Source organism: Suricata suricatta, chromosome 4 (genome assembly GCF_006229205.1).
Source record: "Suricata suricatta isolate VVHF042 chromosome 4, meerkat_22Aug2017_6uvM2_HiC, whole genome shotgun sequence".
NCBI lineage: Eukaryota > Metazoa > Chordata > Mammalia > Carnivora > Herpestidae > Suricata > Suricata suricatta.
The window spans coordinates 85,631,984-85,646,093 of record NC_043703.1 but is presented as its reverse complement, the minus strand read 5'-3'; the positions used below and the strand labels follow the sequence as shown (position 1 = coordinate 85,646,093).

Here is a 14,110-nt window from a genome sequence, read left to right as displayed (position 1 = left end):
GACTGATTTGTGGAAAGTAAAATGAGACGGAAAAAGGGTAAGGGATTTATTCTTTTGAGTGGCAGATCCACAACTAGAAACACAGCCTCTTGACCTTCTAGTGTGTGTTCCAGAATAAAGGTGCAGGAATAAGGGCTGATAATCTGAAATTTTTTAGTTTATATCCCCGAGCTGTTCTGGTTTCAATGTAGTCACTGTTTCTTCTCTTCACTTCTTCCTGCCTTCTTTATGACTGGTTTAATAAAAATAGGAGCACTAAACTCTATATCCAGTGGGTCATTGCTCAAGATAAGCATGAACCATCTCGGGAATACATATTATCACTTTGCAGGATAAACTTTAAAAGGTTACAAAAGCAAAGTTCCTTAAAAACAAAAATCCTCATAAAAACAAAAATCCTCATATGCTAGACATTCAGATAATGTGTGTATTATATGAGCAGCATCTTTTTATGGCTGCTTCCTTATCTTTACCAATTTTATGTTTTTCCCCCCTCTCAAAAAGCATATATTCGATCCAATCAGACGATGGGCTGGGGAGAAAAGGCCATAGAAATCCGATCTGTGGAAACTGGTCACTTGGATGGTGTGTTTATGCACAAAAGGGCTCAGAGACTAAAATTCTTATGTGAACGCAATGACAAGGTAATGGTTTCCTTACAACGTCTTTTTAGCTGCTGTTAGCTTTGCTAATGGATTATTTTCCATGGGGTTTGGTGAAGCCTTTTCTTAGGGTTTTGATAGATTTTGAAATAAATTTCAAGCAACATTTTAGTAGTGACTTTTTAGACCTGTTGATGGGAGTCGGTGTCTATTTTATTTTGTGTTTGCTTATGAGGAGATTAGCAATACTTTTTTCTGCTGAAATCACCATATGTTGTTTGTGGTGGTGGTTTTTAACCCCCTTAAGTGACCTGTGTGAACTGTGTTTGGTATAGGGATAGAAAAGGTTAAAACTGCTGATGTGGTGGGATTCTTTGGTGATTGGAAGAAACCTCCTTGCAAATTTGGTGTAGGGTAAAAGTTTGCTCTCCCCTGATGTGCATCAGAAAGATACTACTTGTCTGCTTCTGACTAGTAAAATAACTTAATAGTTTGCATGTCAGAAATACCTAACAGTATAAATCATTTTATGCAGAAGCATGAGCACTTCCTTCAGCTGAGACCCCAAGTCTTTAAAGACCCATTTAAAACCTTTGTTTTTCAAAACTGGCCACATCCTGGTTACCTCCAGGGCCTACTTACTCCCTGGAATCCCTTACCTAAACCAGCCTTAGAGTGGACCAGCTGGATGGCCAAGGGTGTTGACCCAATCCTACCTGCTTTGAGAAGGACCTCTCAGGTGGGCCTGGCCTTTACCAAGCCCGGCTTTCTTTCTTTTCCTTCCACTTGGATGAAAACATCTTACTGCCTAAGGCAGCCTGTTGCAACCTTGGAAACTTCCCTCTTAAGAACATTTCCACCTCTTGTTTTATATTAAAATATATTACATATCCTAGCCACTGGCCCACTAATTGACTTCTCAGATTAAATTTGAAAATTGACCTTCTCAGATAAGAGCTGTAGATCTCTCCATGACAGCTGGGCCTCCTGCCTCACTACATGCTCAGTGAATCCGCGGCACCGCCACCAGCCCCCTTTCCTGCGGTCCTGTAGCTCATCTACTAACAGAGTTGACATTGTTTTCTAATAGTCATTTACCTTGGAAATCCATACAACCTCCAGCCCAATCCAGGATTTTGCCAGCTTTTTGGCTTATATTTTCCTGAGTATATTTAATGTAGCCATACTATAATATTCTTTGAATGTTGGGCACTTAGATATTTTTATTGTTTATTATGTTATATCCCTTAAAGTTTACTAATAGCGGTGCCTGGGTGACTCAATCGGTTGAGCCTCCGACTTCAGCTCAGGTCATGCTCTCACAGTCTGTGAGTTCCAGCCCAAGTTCAAGCTGTGCTGACAGCTTAGAGCCTGGAGCCTGCTTTGAGTTCTGTATCTCCTCTCTCTCTCTCTCTCTCTCTCTCTCTCTCTCTCTCTCTCTCTCTGCCCCTTCCCTGCTCACACTCTGTCTCTATCTTTAAAAAATAAATAAACTTAAAAAAAAATAAAATTTGCCCAAAAGTAAATTATAGTATTTTGACTATAGAGTAATATGGAATAAGATACATTTTAGCTTATTTTTTATTTTTTTTTAAATTTTTTTTAATGTTTTATTTTATTTTTGATACAGAGAGAGACAGAGCATGAGAGGGTGAAGGGCAGAGAGAGAAGGAGACACAGAACCGGAAGCAGGCTCCAGGCTCCGAGCTAGCTGTCAGCACAGAGCCTGATGCGGGGCTCGAACCCACGAACATGAGATCTGACCTGAGCTGAAGTTGGAGGCTTAACCAACTGAGCCACCCAGGCGCCCCTTAGCTTATTTTTTAAAAGTGAAAAATCAGATTGCTGAGGCATCCTCAGCATTGCTCAGGACTCCATGAGCAATGGAGAGGATGCCTCAGCAACCTGATTCCAGACACATTGATCTTTTAGATGATATTAGCAGTGGAGGTAAAAAGAAAATAACTCAATTTCAGAAATATCAGTGTTTTTCTTTTGAGTTCTCACAGTATGGCAGTGATAGCCTTCTTAGTTGTGATAAAAATCAGCTACAGAGATGATCTCCTTATATATGATCAATTGAGACCTTCTCAGACCTTCTTTTGAAAGGGGCCTTTGGGTTTTTAGGCTTCCTGCATTTGGAGGTGTTGAGGTGTTGGTGGCTCTAGGTCACCTGCCTGGGAACCATAGGAAGCATTGCTCCGAGAGACTGGGCTGTGCTGTGCTGTGTTTTCACAGTAAATCTCTCCCTCCCTCTTTCTCTTGGTTTTGCAGGTCTTCTTCGCCTCCGTTCGGTCTGGTGGCAGCAGTCAGGTTTATTTCATGACATTAGGCAGGACTTCTCTTCTGAGCTGGTAGAAGCATTGTGATGAGGATTGCTGGCACCCAGAGTCTTCAGTGAGATCCTGAGAACTTGGAATTCCTTGCAACTGGAGCTCAGAACTGCACCATGTGGCCCAGGACAGCTGTGTGTGCAGACACCACGTGTGGGGTGGTTTTTTGGTTTCCTTTCCTTCCTGCACCTCTTACCCCCTTCTCTTCTTTCCCCTACTCAAAAATAAATCAAGGCTGCAATGCAGCTGGTGCTGTTCACATTCTACCATCAGGTGCTATAAGTGTTTGGGATCGAGCATCAGACCAGAAAGCAAATGCCTTTCCTCCAGCTCCAGAATTCCTTGTCTCTGAGTGACTCTATCTTATGGGTTTCTGAAAGTGGAGACTATGAACATGCCATTGGTTGGAAGTGGACACACAGAGGTGTAAAATGGTGGTCTCGTGAGCAATTTGCTAAAGCAGAGAGCAGATTTAATATAGTAACATTAACAGTGTATTTAATTGACATTTCTTTTTTGTAATGTGACAATATGTGGTCAAAGAAGAAGGTGCAGGTTTAAGAAGTTAATATTTATAAAATGTGAAAGACACAGTTACTAGGATAACTTTTTTGTGGGTGGGGCTTGGGAGGCAGGGTGGGATGGGTTAAGGGAGTCCCATTTTATTTGGACTTTTTTTTTTTTTTTTTTTTTGGCTTGGCCAGAAACTCTGTCATTTTTCTGTGTACCAGGTTTTGCCTAAATCATGTGCAGATGGTTCTTAAAAAAAAAAAAAAAAGAAAAAAGAAAAAGAAAATGTGTGCATTTGTATAATGGCCAGAACTTTGTTGTGTGACAGTATTAGCACTGCCTCAGCTAAAGGTTTAATTTTTGTTTAAACCTAGTAGCGCGACAAGTTTTACCACAGTCTGCACTTGCAGAGGAAAAGAAATTGTTTTAGCCACATGTTTATTTTTTTGCCTACCTCATTGTTTGTAATGCATTAAGAGGTGGTTTAGTTTATATGTTTTTGGAGGAAAACATTAATGTTTAATTTAATCTTAATACCAAAACTATCAGATTGAAGTTTGACTGTTATTTTGTCACAGGTCTCAGTAGGCACAAGAGAAATTGTCCCCGAAGATGGGAAATAGCCACATGGCTTCATCATGCTGATGGATGCAGTCTGTTTTTCTAAGTTCAGAGAGCAGAATGCTTCGTTTTCACCAGATGCACCATTAGTGGTTGATGGGCAACTGTGGCCTCTGACACAAGGGGTCTCACCGTTCTCAGTTCGGGGTCTGGTAGCAGACGGGCGGTCATATTAGAATAGTCACACAAACTGTTCAGTGTCGCAGGAACCTTTTCTTGGCAGGGGTGGGGGGTAGAGTTTCCCTTTTCTAAAAATGCAATGCACTAAAACTATTTTAAGAATGTAGTTAATACTGCTTATTCATAAGATGGCATTTTCCTGTGTTTTAGGTGTAATATCAAAGCCCTGGCTTTTCTCCTCCTCTCACTTGCTCTCTTGTTCTCTCTCTGTTTTTTAAACCAATTTTACTTTATGAGTATGTTCATGACATTTGTAATAAATGTCTTGGGTAACAATTTGTTTCATGGCTTCATGGTCACTGCGCTCCTCTGGGCCTGTCAGTCTCTTGGTAGAGGAGCGACGTTCAGTGTGCGGCTGTGCCGTCTGACTTGCCTCTTGTTGAGTTCTGAGTGGGGACACTGCGTGATGGCTACTTCAAATCTTGTTCACAAACACAACGTGGTATTTCATAGGTTTAATCCTCCTTTGTGGTGAACTTTCTTTTATAAGAAAATAGAACAGTCACTTGCACCTATTTGCCAAGGCTTTGCCCAGCGTTCTCATCCTGTTTGGCATCCAGTTTGAGCCCTATCATTCTCTTCCTCCTGGTCCAGCATCTTTGCCAAAGGCTCCTTTGAATTATAAAAACCTAGCGAAGAATCTGTATACTCACAGATGCAGAAACAGCAGCTGGTATACATAGCCACAACAACAGATAAGCTAAGAAAGCAAGCCTTAGTCTCTTTTGTAAAGGACAAGGCATTGGAAATGGCTTTTCCATCTATATGACTTTGGAGTGATGCTGATGTCCAAATCAGAAAGGACTAGTTCTTTTCTACTATTTCATAGCTAACATAGAGAAGATTGAAGAGTTAATCCCACCTTTGGAAGGGACTTCTGAGATGGGCCAGATGCCATCACCATAGGATTTCAGTCAAAATCAAATTACCGCGGATGATTTCATACATATTTTGGTTTTGGGGGGGTAAGATCAAATGTGCCACAGTGAACACGTGTGCATGCCGAGAGAAGAAAGAACTGGATGGCTTGGTCAATTGTATCCCCTCCCATGACACTGAGAGAGGTAAAGTAGAACGGGTATCTGAAAAAACACTGAATTTCTGGTACCAATAAAGAAGACAAAAAAAAGTACTTATCTACAGACTTGAAGCTCTGTGTCTGTAAGGGGAGGGGTGCACACAGGTAATGCACATGATTTTTCATTGGAATTACTGAGTATTTAAAGCTTGACAAAAACTGGATTTTCTTTTGGAGGTAGTGGGGTCTGTGCCCAAACCAGAATTGTGCCTGTCCTGGCAGTTACTGGCACTCTTGGTGTTTTTCTTGAACATAATCAAATCCTGTGCTTAACTCACTGAGGTCGGACTGCCATTTGTCCTTCTGGGAGGGGCTCCTGGTGTGTGCTTTGCTTGGCTGGGGCATCCTTGCCTTCTTGGCCCCAGCACCTTGTCACTTGATCGTGTTGCTACAGCTTGGTTCAGGTACCCAGTTAGGTTTCTCCATTAAAGATGATGAGCAGGTGAAATTTCTTTCTTCTAGAGAAAGGATGATCTTATTTTTTCCTTTAACAGGGTAATGACTTCACAAAAGTGCCAAGATGGCAAAATTATAAAGAAGACAGTATTATACCATTAAATGTGGAACATTGAACTACTTAGCACTGCTCTTCAAAACAAAATACAGATGTGTCTAGGTATAGGAAAAGCTTTAATAAGTAATGCCTTTCTGTATTTAAATCAGAGCAACTCTGTATTGAGTGCAGTGTTTTTACTTCTTTCTCATGCACATGTTATGTTGGAGAAAATGTTTACAAAAATGGTTTTGTTTCACTAATATGCATCATATTTATGGTTTATTTTTAAGTAATTTTTTGGGGTTATTTAGGTTTCTTAGTTTTAGTCCACTTACAGTGATTCATAACTTTGCCAATTATAAATTTGCTAAACAGGAATACAAATGACAGACTGCATTAAATTTACTAATACTACAGCTACAAAGCAGACTGGTGGCAAGTACATGCCCCCACCCCCACCCCACGTGCTAACATGTCTTCTGTGTATTATGAAAATTACTGTTGTCCCCTCACCTTTCTCCTTAAATAAAGAAAAATGACACCTATGTTATGTGGCATGAGTCAAATATATTCTGATCCTTCAGAATGTTTCCTTCCATGAGGATCCATATTTTATACACACCTCCTTCCCCAATGGTGCTACTGGCTGGAGAGGGTGACTCTGTATCCTGCCATCTCCAATAACAGGGATGTTCGTTCAAGGTGAACTCTTGATCTTGAAGGCAACAATGGGTAAAGCTGATCCTTAGGAAGAAATACAGTTTTATTTTTGCAAGTCTGAATTGAATCAGAAAGTAAAATAGCATGACATTTGTATCTAATAGGGCAGCTGAGGTGGCCCTTTCTCCATTTGGCACCATAAATACTAACTTGGGCGTTGTAATTGAAAGGTCTCTGTGGCTAAGCCCTTGGGGGGTGCCTCACTAGTTCCCCCCAGAAATCGGGCAGGCATGCTCTGCATTGGGCAGATCTGGGACCACATTGCTGTGACCGGCACCTTGGCCAAGGCTCCAGGGCTGCAGAGGGCTGGCCACACTGTGTGATCATAACTGGTGTTAATAAACCAGCTCCCTTGTGCTTCATATTAGAAACATTATTTCTCGGAGGCAAAAATAAAATCATAAATACCTAGGCCACCAAGTGAGAATTTTTTTTTCTTTTCCTACTTGACATCTGTTGCAGCTAGTGGATGATTAGAAATAAAAATCTCATGGAGGGCCAGTTGTCATTCATTCTTCCTGTTCCTACTTTGTCCTCCACTGGTGTGGATCGCAAACAAGCAACCAGGATGAAAACAGCCCCTATAACTGATACCAACTCTGTGTTTCGGCATCACATCCAAGGGTACAATAAAATGGCTGCCTTCTCTGCCATCTGTTACTTCCAACAACAGATCCCCGTGCTTCACTTTCAGAGTAAGTTCACCCTTGGGACTAGGGTCACCAATCCCTGGTGCCATCTAAACTCAGTATAACTTTCGACCCCCCAAGAACGTAACTACCAGTAGCCCACTGTTGATTGGCTGGAAGGCTTACTGATAACATAAACATTCAATGCATGTTTCACATATGTGTTATATACTGCATTCTTAAAGTAGGCTAGAGAAAAGAATATTATTAAAGTTATGATGAGGAAATACATGGACCCACACAGTTCAAACGTGTTCAAGGGCCAACTGTAGTTGTTAGAAAGTAAAACTGGGGAAAAAAATCATTAAGGGATTAAAGGTTGGGGAAAGTCGTTACTGCATTTTCTTCTGGGATTAATAACATACTCAGATACAGGTTCTCTCATTCCTGGTCCACTTCCCCTTTCACTTGAAGGTTAATCATATTATATCCAGGTTTCAAAATCTTCACGAAGCTGTCACATCTCTGCCTCACTTTAACTTCACTGTGCTTACAGTCAACTCTCCTATTCCCTGATAGCCAAACATGGCATTGCTTTGTTTATTCCTTGTTTCTGTCTGAATATAGAGTCTGCATATGAACTGAAGTTGGTTCTCAGGGTTAACCATTTATTAAATCCTAACTTACCTGTTCCTCAGAAACTGACAAACGTGTTGCTGGTGCTGAACAGGCACTGAGAAATTCCTGATTATTTGCTTAAGTGGCATGAAATTTAAACCTGGTGTGAGTCCAAGGGGAAACCAGCACTTCTATGCCTCATGGGACTTTTGAGGAAGTGCGCTGGTGTAGACAAGTCCTAGAAAGGGGGTGGAGTTCTGCCTCACTGGGCTCAACCCAGTACCCTAACATGCTAAAGTAGTTACCTGTCCCTGTTGCTGCAAGCTGGCTGGCTGTAATAACAGTGTAGGACCCTTGATTCCTAAGTCTATCTCCCAGTTTGCTCAATTATAGGAAATTTAAATTTGATGGTCCAGCTCAAAATGCCCACTGGAAGGATGTGGAGCTTTGAGCAAGGCAATTTTGTCTGTTCCTTAAATTTGGACGTCAGACTTAACTACAAACATTAGAAACCAATATTAAATAACTTTTTCACAAATAAATGATGTTAAATAATTCCTTAGGTTTTAACCACTTTGAGAGACCGTTCACGTACCCATAAAGTTGAGTGGGCTTTCGCCTATTCAAACTTGTGCACACATCACTACTATCAATTTTTAAGCATTTCTTATTGTCTTTGTTATTATCTTCTTGTCACCCCACCATCTCCTCCCCCTCAAGCTCTAGACAACCACTAATCTTTTTCTAAATATGGATTTGCATCTTCTGGACATTCTGTATAAGTAAAATCCTACAACTTGTGTCCTTTGTGACTAGTTTCTTTGATTTAGCAGAATATTTTAAGATTCATCCATGTTGTAGCATATATCAGTACTTTGTTTCTTTTTACTGGCATCCTTGGTTCTTCACCTTTGTCACTGGTGCCTTCCCTTCAGCTTTATAACCGACCACCTCACTGATAGCCTGAAATGAAAACTGCACAGTTAACCATCCTCCCTGCAGGATACACAGCTGACAAGTGGCCTCAGAAATGGATTCCTGCTGAGACGTGTTTTCAGTTTGAGCTCTTAGAAATGCCGTAATCCTCTCCTCCACGAAATCTTGATGCCAAACATCAGGCTCATCACACGACAGGTACAGGACAGTCAAGTTTTGGAATGGAGGACTGTTTGGAAAGGACTCCTACCTGCTTACAGGTCTCCAACCCCCAGGGTGGTTGGGACTGGTAGGTGTTCTGCTTATGTCCATGGCCTGGATCAGGGTACTCAACTTGTCCCTCTAACTTTTGTGTGCTCAGGAAGGGACACAAAAGCTGGTCTTGCTGAGCCAGATCCCTGTTTTGTCCTGGGAAAATAAGTAAAATGGTCACATCTTAAAAAGGTCTTGTCCTGTTGGCAGCTCATTTGAATCTTCCTGGCATCGAGGACACTTCCTCAGTGTTGTCTCCTGGAAAGCTGTCTAACTGTTGCTTGACTTTCCTTGCAGTGTACATCGTTGAGTAAGCCTGGATACTAGTAACTTCTGGGAACTTGGTAGTTGAGCAACCACTGGGTGCTGAGCAGTCTTGAGGTATGGTGCTCCTTTTGGGAAATGGAGGGGAGTTGTTCAAAGGGCCAACTTTGAAAATTGTGCCTAGTGTACTCCAGACGTTAAAGTGGAGCGTTTAGTAATGGTGCATATGAACAAGATTTACACTTTTTAGCTTAAAAAAAAGAAGGCAGCATGGCTGCCAAGAGTTGGTCTGAGTTTGGACTGTATGAATAAAACTGAAGTGAGAGTAGATGATGCCCCCAAGGTGGTTAGGTAGCATTTGATTAGATGCACTTGCCATGGTATCTTGACAGGTTGCAGCCTTGGCACAGGTGAGGGGGGCCTGGGTGGGAAGGGCTCCATAAAGTTCCCATAAACACTGGTTTAAAGAAAAGGTAACAAAAAAGTAATTTGGACAAGTAATTCTAGAAATGTCTAAAGATTGTTGAACCAATCCATTCTAGTTTTTGTTTAATACAGCATATTTGGTTCATATAGCAAGATGATAGCAAATACATTATGTGTATTTTCTATGCACCAGGCATGTTCTAAGAGCGTTTGCATATATCCTCGTAACCTATAGGAGAAAAGACTTGGGGTACCCACTTCCTGACTTAATTTTATTTGGGGGGATAACAGTTGCAGGATAGGTTGCTCTGCAAGGTACCAAGTGGTAGAGCCAAGAAAGGTGGGGTTGAGACCATAGAGAAAATTTGTCTCCAGTATGAAAGACACAATCATAATTGTCCAGGAGAATGAAATGGGCACTGTGGGTGGCTGGCCAGTCCATGCCCTTGAGACTATTTTCATTGAGTTGTAGAGGAGGTCACTTGAGGTGTTTTGAGACCAGAAACATATGAGAATGGCATTTAAGAGCCTTTAGTAATGGTGCATATGAAAAAGGCTCCATGAGCCATTTAAGAACATTCTTGAACCCATATACAAAATGGTTTTGGCACTCATTATAAACATGAATGGATTTTTTGAGCAAATGGATATTTAGGCAAGAATCCTAAGAGTTCCTCTTGGTGCAGCAGAAATGGGATGGGTGATGCCATAGAGGGAGCTTTGTCCAGGGCACACTCTCTGTTCACTGCCCCATAGAGCTCCCCAATGAACTCTATCTACACCCCCCACTTATGAATCCTGCAGACTTTCTCACCTCAGGAAATGGGCAGGTTCTGTTGGACCTGAGACCAGGCTGTGTGGTCCTGGAGGGCTTTCTGCATTTATTTAGTCAACCTTTAGACTGTCAGAAATGATTGTATGTTCCCAGGGTCAGGTCTGTGTTGGATTTTCAACCTTAACAAAACAGTGGATTGCCCCTATATAAAGCGGAGAAAAGAGATACCAATTTTAAATTCAAGTTTGTAACATCCTTCAAAGATGAAACAGTGAAAACTGATACTCTGCTATTATTGGGGTTTATGGGGGTTACAGATCATAGCTGTGTCTGTATTGAGTTTCTTTTTTGTTTTTAGTTCTCTAATATGGAGAGTATTCTGATGCCACCAAGAATGTGATTAATGTTTTTAAACAGTTAGCTTTGGGGCTCCTGGGTGGCTCAGTCAGTTGTGCCTCTGACTCGATTTTGGCTCAGGTCCTGATCCCAGTGTTGTGGGACGGAAACCCTCATAGGGCTTCGTGCTGGTGTGTGGAGCCTTCTTAAGACTCTCTGCCTCTTTCCCCCATTTGTGCTCTCTCTCTCTAAAAAATAAAAATATAAAATACAATAAACAGTCTTTCAAGGAAACAACCTAAAAAGTGCATGAAGTCTACAGTTTGGGGACACTTGTTAGTGATTGATGGGTAACAGCAGGAACTTAAGGACGTGCACAAAAATAAGTTAACCTGGCAACGCAGACTGTTTTTGTTTTGTTGGTCTCTAGTATAAGATGCATGCTTGATTGTGCATATTTATAAACTTTTGATATATTTTATTTAACTCTGTATAATCCAAAATGCAATGCAACATGTAATCAGTGCTCTAAGTAAAGGGATGGTTTACATTCTTTTTTAAAAAACACTTCTTTGAGAGAATGTGTGCACACGCATGTGCACCAGTGTCAGCGAGAGGGAGAGAGAGAATCTCAAGCAGGCTCCAGGCTCAGCGTGGAGCCTGATGGGCTTGATCCCACAATCACTAGATCATGACCTGAGCCAAAATCAGGAGTCAGTTGGATGCTCAACTGACTGAGCCACCCAGGTGCACCTGCATTCTTTCTTCATACTAAGACTTGAAAATCTGGTGTGTATTTCACACAACACATCACAGTTCTGACAAGCCACATTTTAAGCTCTCAATTTTAAGCTACATGTGGCTAGCTTCTACCATTTTAAATGGTGCAGTGCTGTAGCCTTTAGCCTTTATATATCTTACCATGGTTAAGAGTCTTTTGAGGTAATGTTGCTATGTTTTACTGGAGAAGATACTGGGGGTCATTCTAAAAGGTATGAATGGAGGAGGAATTAGGAACTGATCTATCTCCAAACTCTGGGTTTTTTAATATATCAGTGCACCTTTCTTTGATTTAAAAAATACAGGTTTTTAAAAATCCCTTAATTTTTATTTTTTAATTCAATTTTATGGTTTTTAAATTTTTAAAATTTTGATTTTTAAAATATTGTTTTCAAAAACACTTTACTTTTTTAAGACAAAATTCCACTAGAATTAGCTACCTGGGATGAGGGGTTCTGGTCAATTTCATTCATTTGTATTTTCATCAAGAAGCCTGGATTTTAGGGGCACCAGGGTGGCTCAGCTGGTTAAGCGTCTGACTCTTGGATTTGGTTCAGGTCATGATCTCACAGTTCATGGGCTCAAGCCCCACATCAGGCTTTGCACTGACAGTGCAGAGCCTGCTTGGGATTGTCTCTGTCCCTCTCCTCATGCTCACTCTCTCGTTTTCTGTCTCTCAGATAAACTTAATAAAAGGCCTTGGATTTTAGAAAATTTTTCTTTCATTTATAAAGCTTCTGTTCCCTGGTTTATTAAAACAAATGTGAGACAGTTCAAGGCAGACTACATAATTTACAAATATCAAGGGGCCAGTTGGGTAGTTTGGGATGCATAAGAAGACCTCATTCTTCCCTGCGAGACCGGCTCAGCATGCTTTGACCTTGGAAGTCTCTCTGCTTTGGTGTTTTCTTCATTTCCTCAAGCTCATAGGAAGAGGGAGACCACAGATTTTTCACATACCTCACCAGAAGTTGCACACAGTAGGATCTGTGGAGGTGAATGGCTGTTTATCCTGAGGAAAGGGAGTGTTCTATACAGAATGCGCTGTGCTGGGGAACATGTCCAGTCAGGAACCTCTGACTCATGTGACAGGCACAACTAGGGCCTCATCTGCTGAGAAGTGAAACTGTCAGAGATTTCTCGTAGTTGTGGGGAAAACCCGTTCCACCTCTATGTCCAGACACTGGTTCCTGCCGTTGTGTGGTCCATAGAAGAATGGGACCTATGTGGGAGAAATTGAGAAACAACGGTAGCTCAGTAACTTGGCGAACTCCTAGCGTATTTATGTGAAACCTGGTGACTGACAAGATTCTGAGTGTTCCATTATGGAGTCACTCTGTTCTGTCCCCAAAATTCAGAATCAGTAGGTGTCGCCTAAGAGTCTACATCAGTCTCGTGCTGAACTACAACCCCTTGTTTTAATTTATACTCTTAATGCTTTTATGTCCTTCTAGAGACCTTAGATGCAGGTGTTTCTACCACATTATTTATGTTGAAGTCATGGTTGTTGTGAATTGGATGTAATATAAGAGAGCGTTCCTCCTGGAATCTGCCAGAAGTAAGGGCTTGTCATGTAGGACAGTATTCCCCCAACCCCCTAGACAATATTCTCCCAACATGAGATAATGAAGTTCAGCTGAGAGCATGTTTCTTACCTACATAAAGCTTCAAAGTAAGTGTTTTATAGTTATATGCTCTAATAAGATAGTTATCCATTCAGTAAATATGTATGAAGCACTGTGCTTTGTACAAACTAGTGTGTTACATACAGAGACTAGTGTAAAAAGTGAAGGAAGGGGTGTGTGGGTGGTTCCCGACTCTTGATATCAGCTCAGGTCTTGAGATCGAGTCCTTCATTGAGCTTCACACTGACAGGGTGCAGCCTGCTTGCGATTCTCTCTCCCTCTCTCTCTGCCCCTCCCCTGCTTGTGTTCTCTCTCAAAATAAATAGGTAACCTTTTTTAAGTGAAGAAAGTGGATCTAATTGTAGCTCAGGTTCCCAAAGGAAGTTGATCATGGGGAATTAAAAAGATGGCAGCCTCCCAAATGTGCATGGAGACCCTGAAGCACACTGCAGAGAGTGAGGCTCAGGCTGTTGTGAGACAGACAGGAACAGCGAGGCTGCATACCCAGGTATGGATGCGTTAGTCACCTAGATTCTGGTTTCCAAACCTTGAGCATGCATGTATCAGATCACTGAGGGGGTGGGGGTGGGGGAGAGTGGTTAAAACTGGATTGTTCAGCCTTATCCCCAGAGGCTCTGATCCAAGAGGTCTGTGGTGGGACCAGATAATTTGCATTTCTTTTTTTTTCTTTTGTTACTTTATTTTATTTTTTTTTTTAGAATATAACACTTTTTTTAACATATGCAATTATTTTCCATCATTTACAATACAGTAGTTACAATGACACTCCAAATGGATAAGCAAAGTAAAAAAATCAGAACCCCAACTTCTATTTCATGTAATTAGACTTATACAGAAATTAGAAGGTTAAGTAACAACTAGTTAATCACCTAATTTCACAGCTATCTGAAGTGGCAATCATTATATAG

General features: G+C 41.2%; 1 protein-coding gene and 1 long non-coding RNA gene across 7 annotated transcripts in view; one reads left to right on the top strand and one right to left on the bottom strand.

Moving 5' to 3' along the window:
• MAP4K4 (mitogen-activated protein kinase kinase kinase kinase 4) overlaps positions 1–3,201 on the top strand; it is a 194,852-nt gene extending 191,651 nt beyond the window's left edge. For all 5 annotated transcript variants that reach the window (XM_029937130.1, XM_029937128.1, XM_029937126.1 and 2 more), the window contains 2 exons: positions 505–644; positions 2,877–3,201. In XM_029937130.1, the coding sequence (XP_029792990.1) occupies positions 505–644; positions 2,877–2,960 (224 nt within the window). In that variant the 3' untranslated portion in view covers positions 2,961–3,201. The remainder of the gene's footprint in view (positions 1–504; positions 645–2,876) is intronic.
• A 3,166-nt stretch (positions 3,202–6,367) lies between these two features.
• The window catches only part of LOC115289720, a 16,021-nt gene continuing 8,278 nt past the window's right edge, over positions 6,368–14,110 (bottom strand). For both annotated transcript variants that reach the window (XR_003907776.1, XR_003907775.1), the window contains exons 2-4: positions 12,517–12,778; positions 10,480–10,642; positions 6,368–6,564 (exon numbers count right to left, since the gene is read on the bottom strand). This is a non-coding gene — a long non-coding RNA (uncharacterized LOC115289720). The remainder of the gene's footprint in view (positions 6,565–10,479; positions 10,643–12,516; positions 12,779–14,110) is intronic.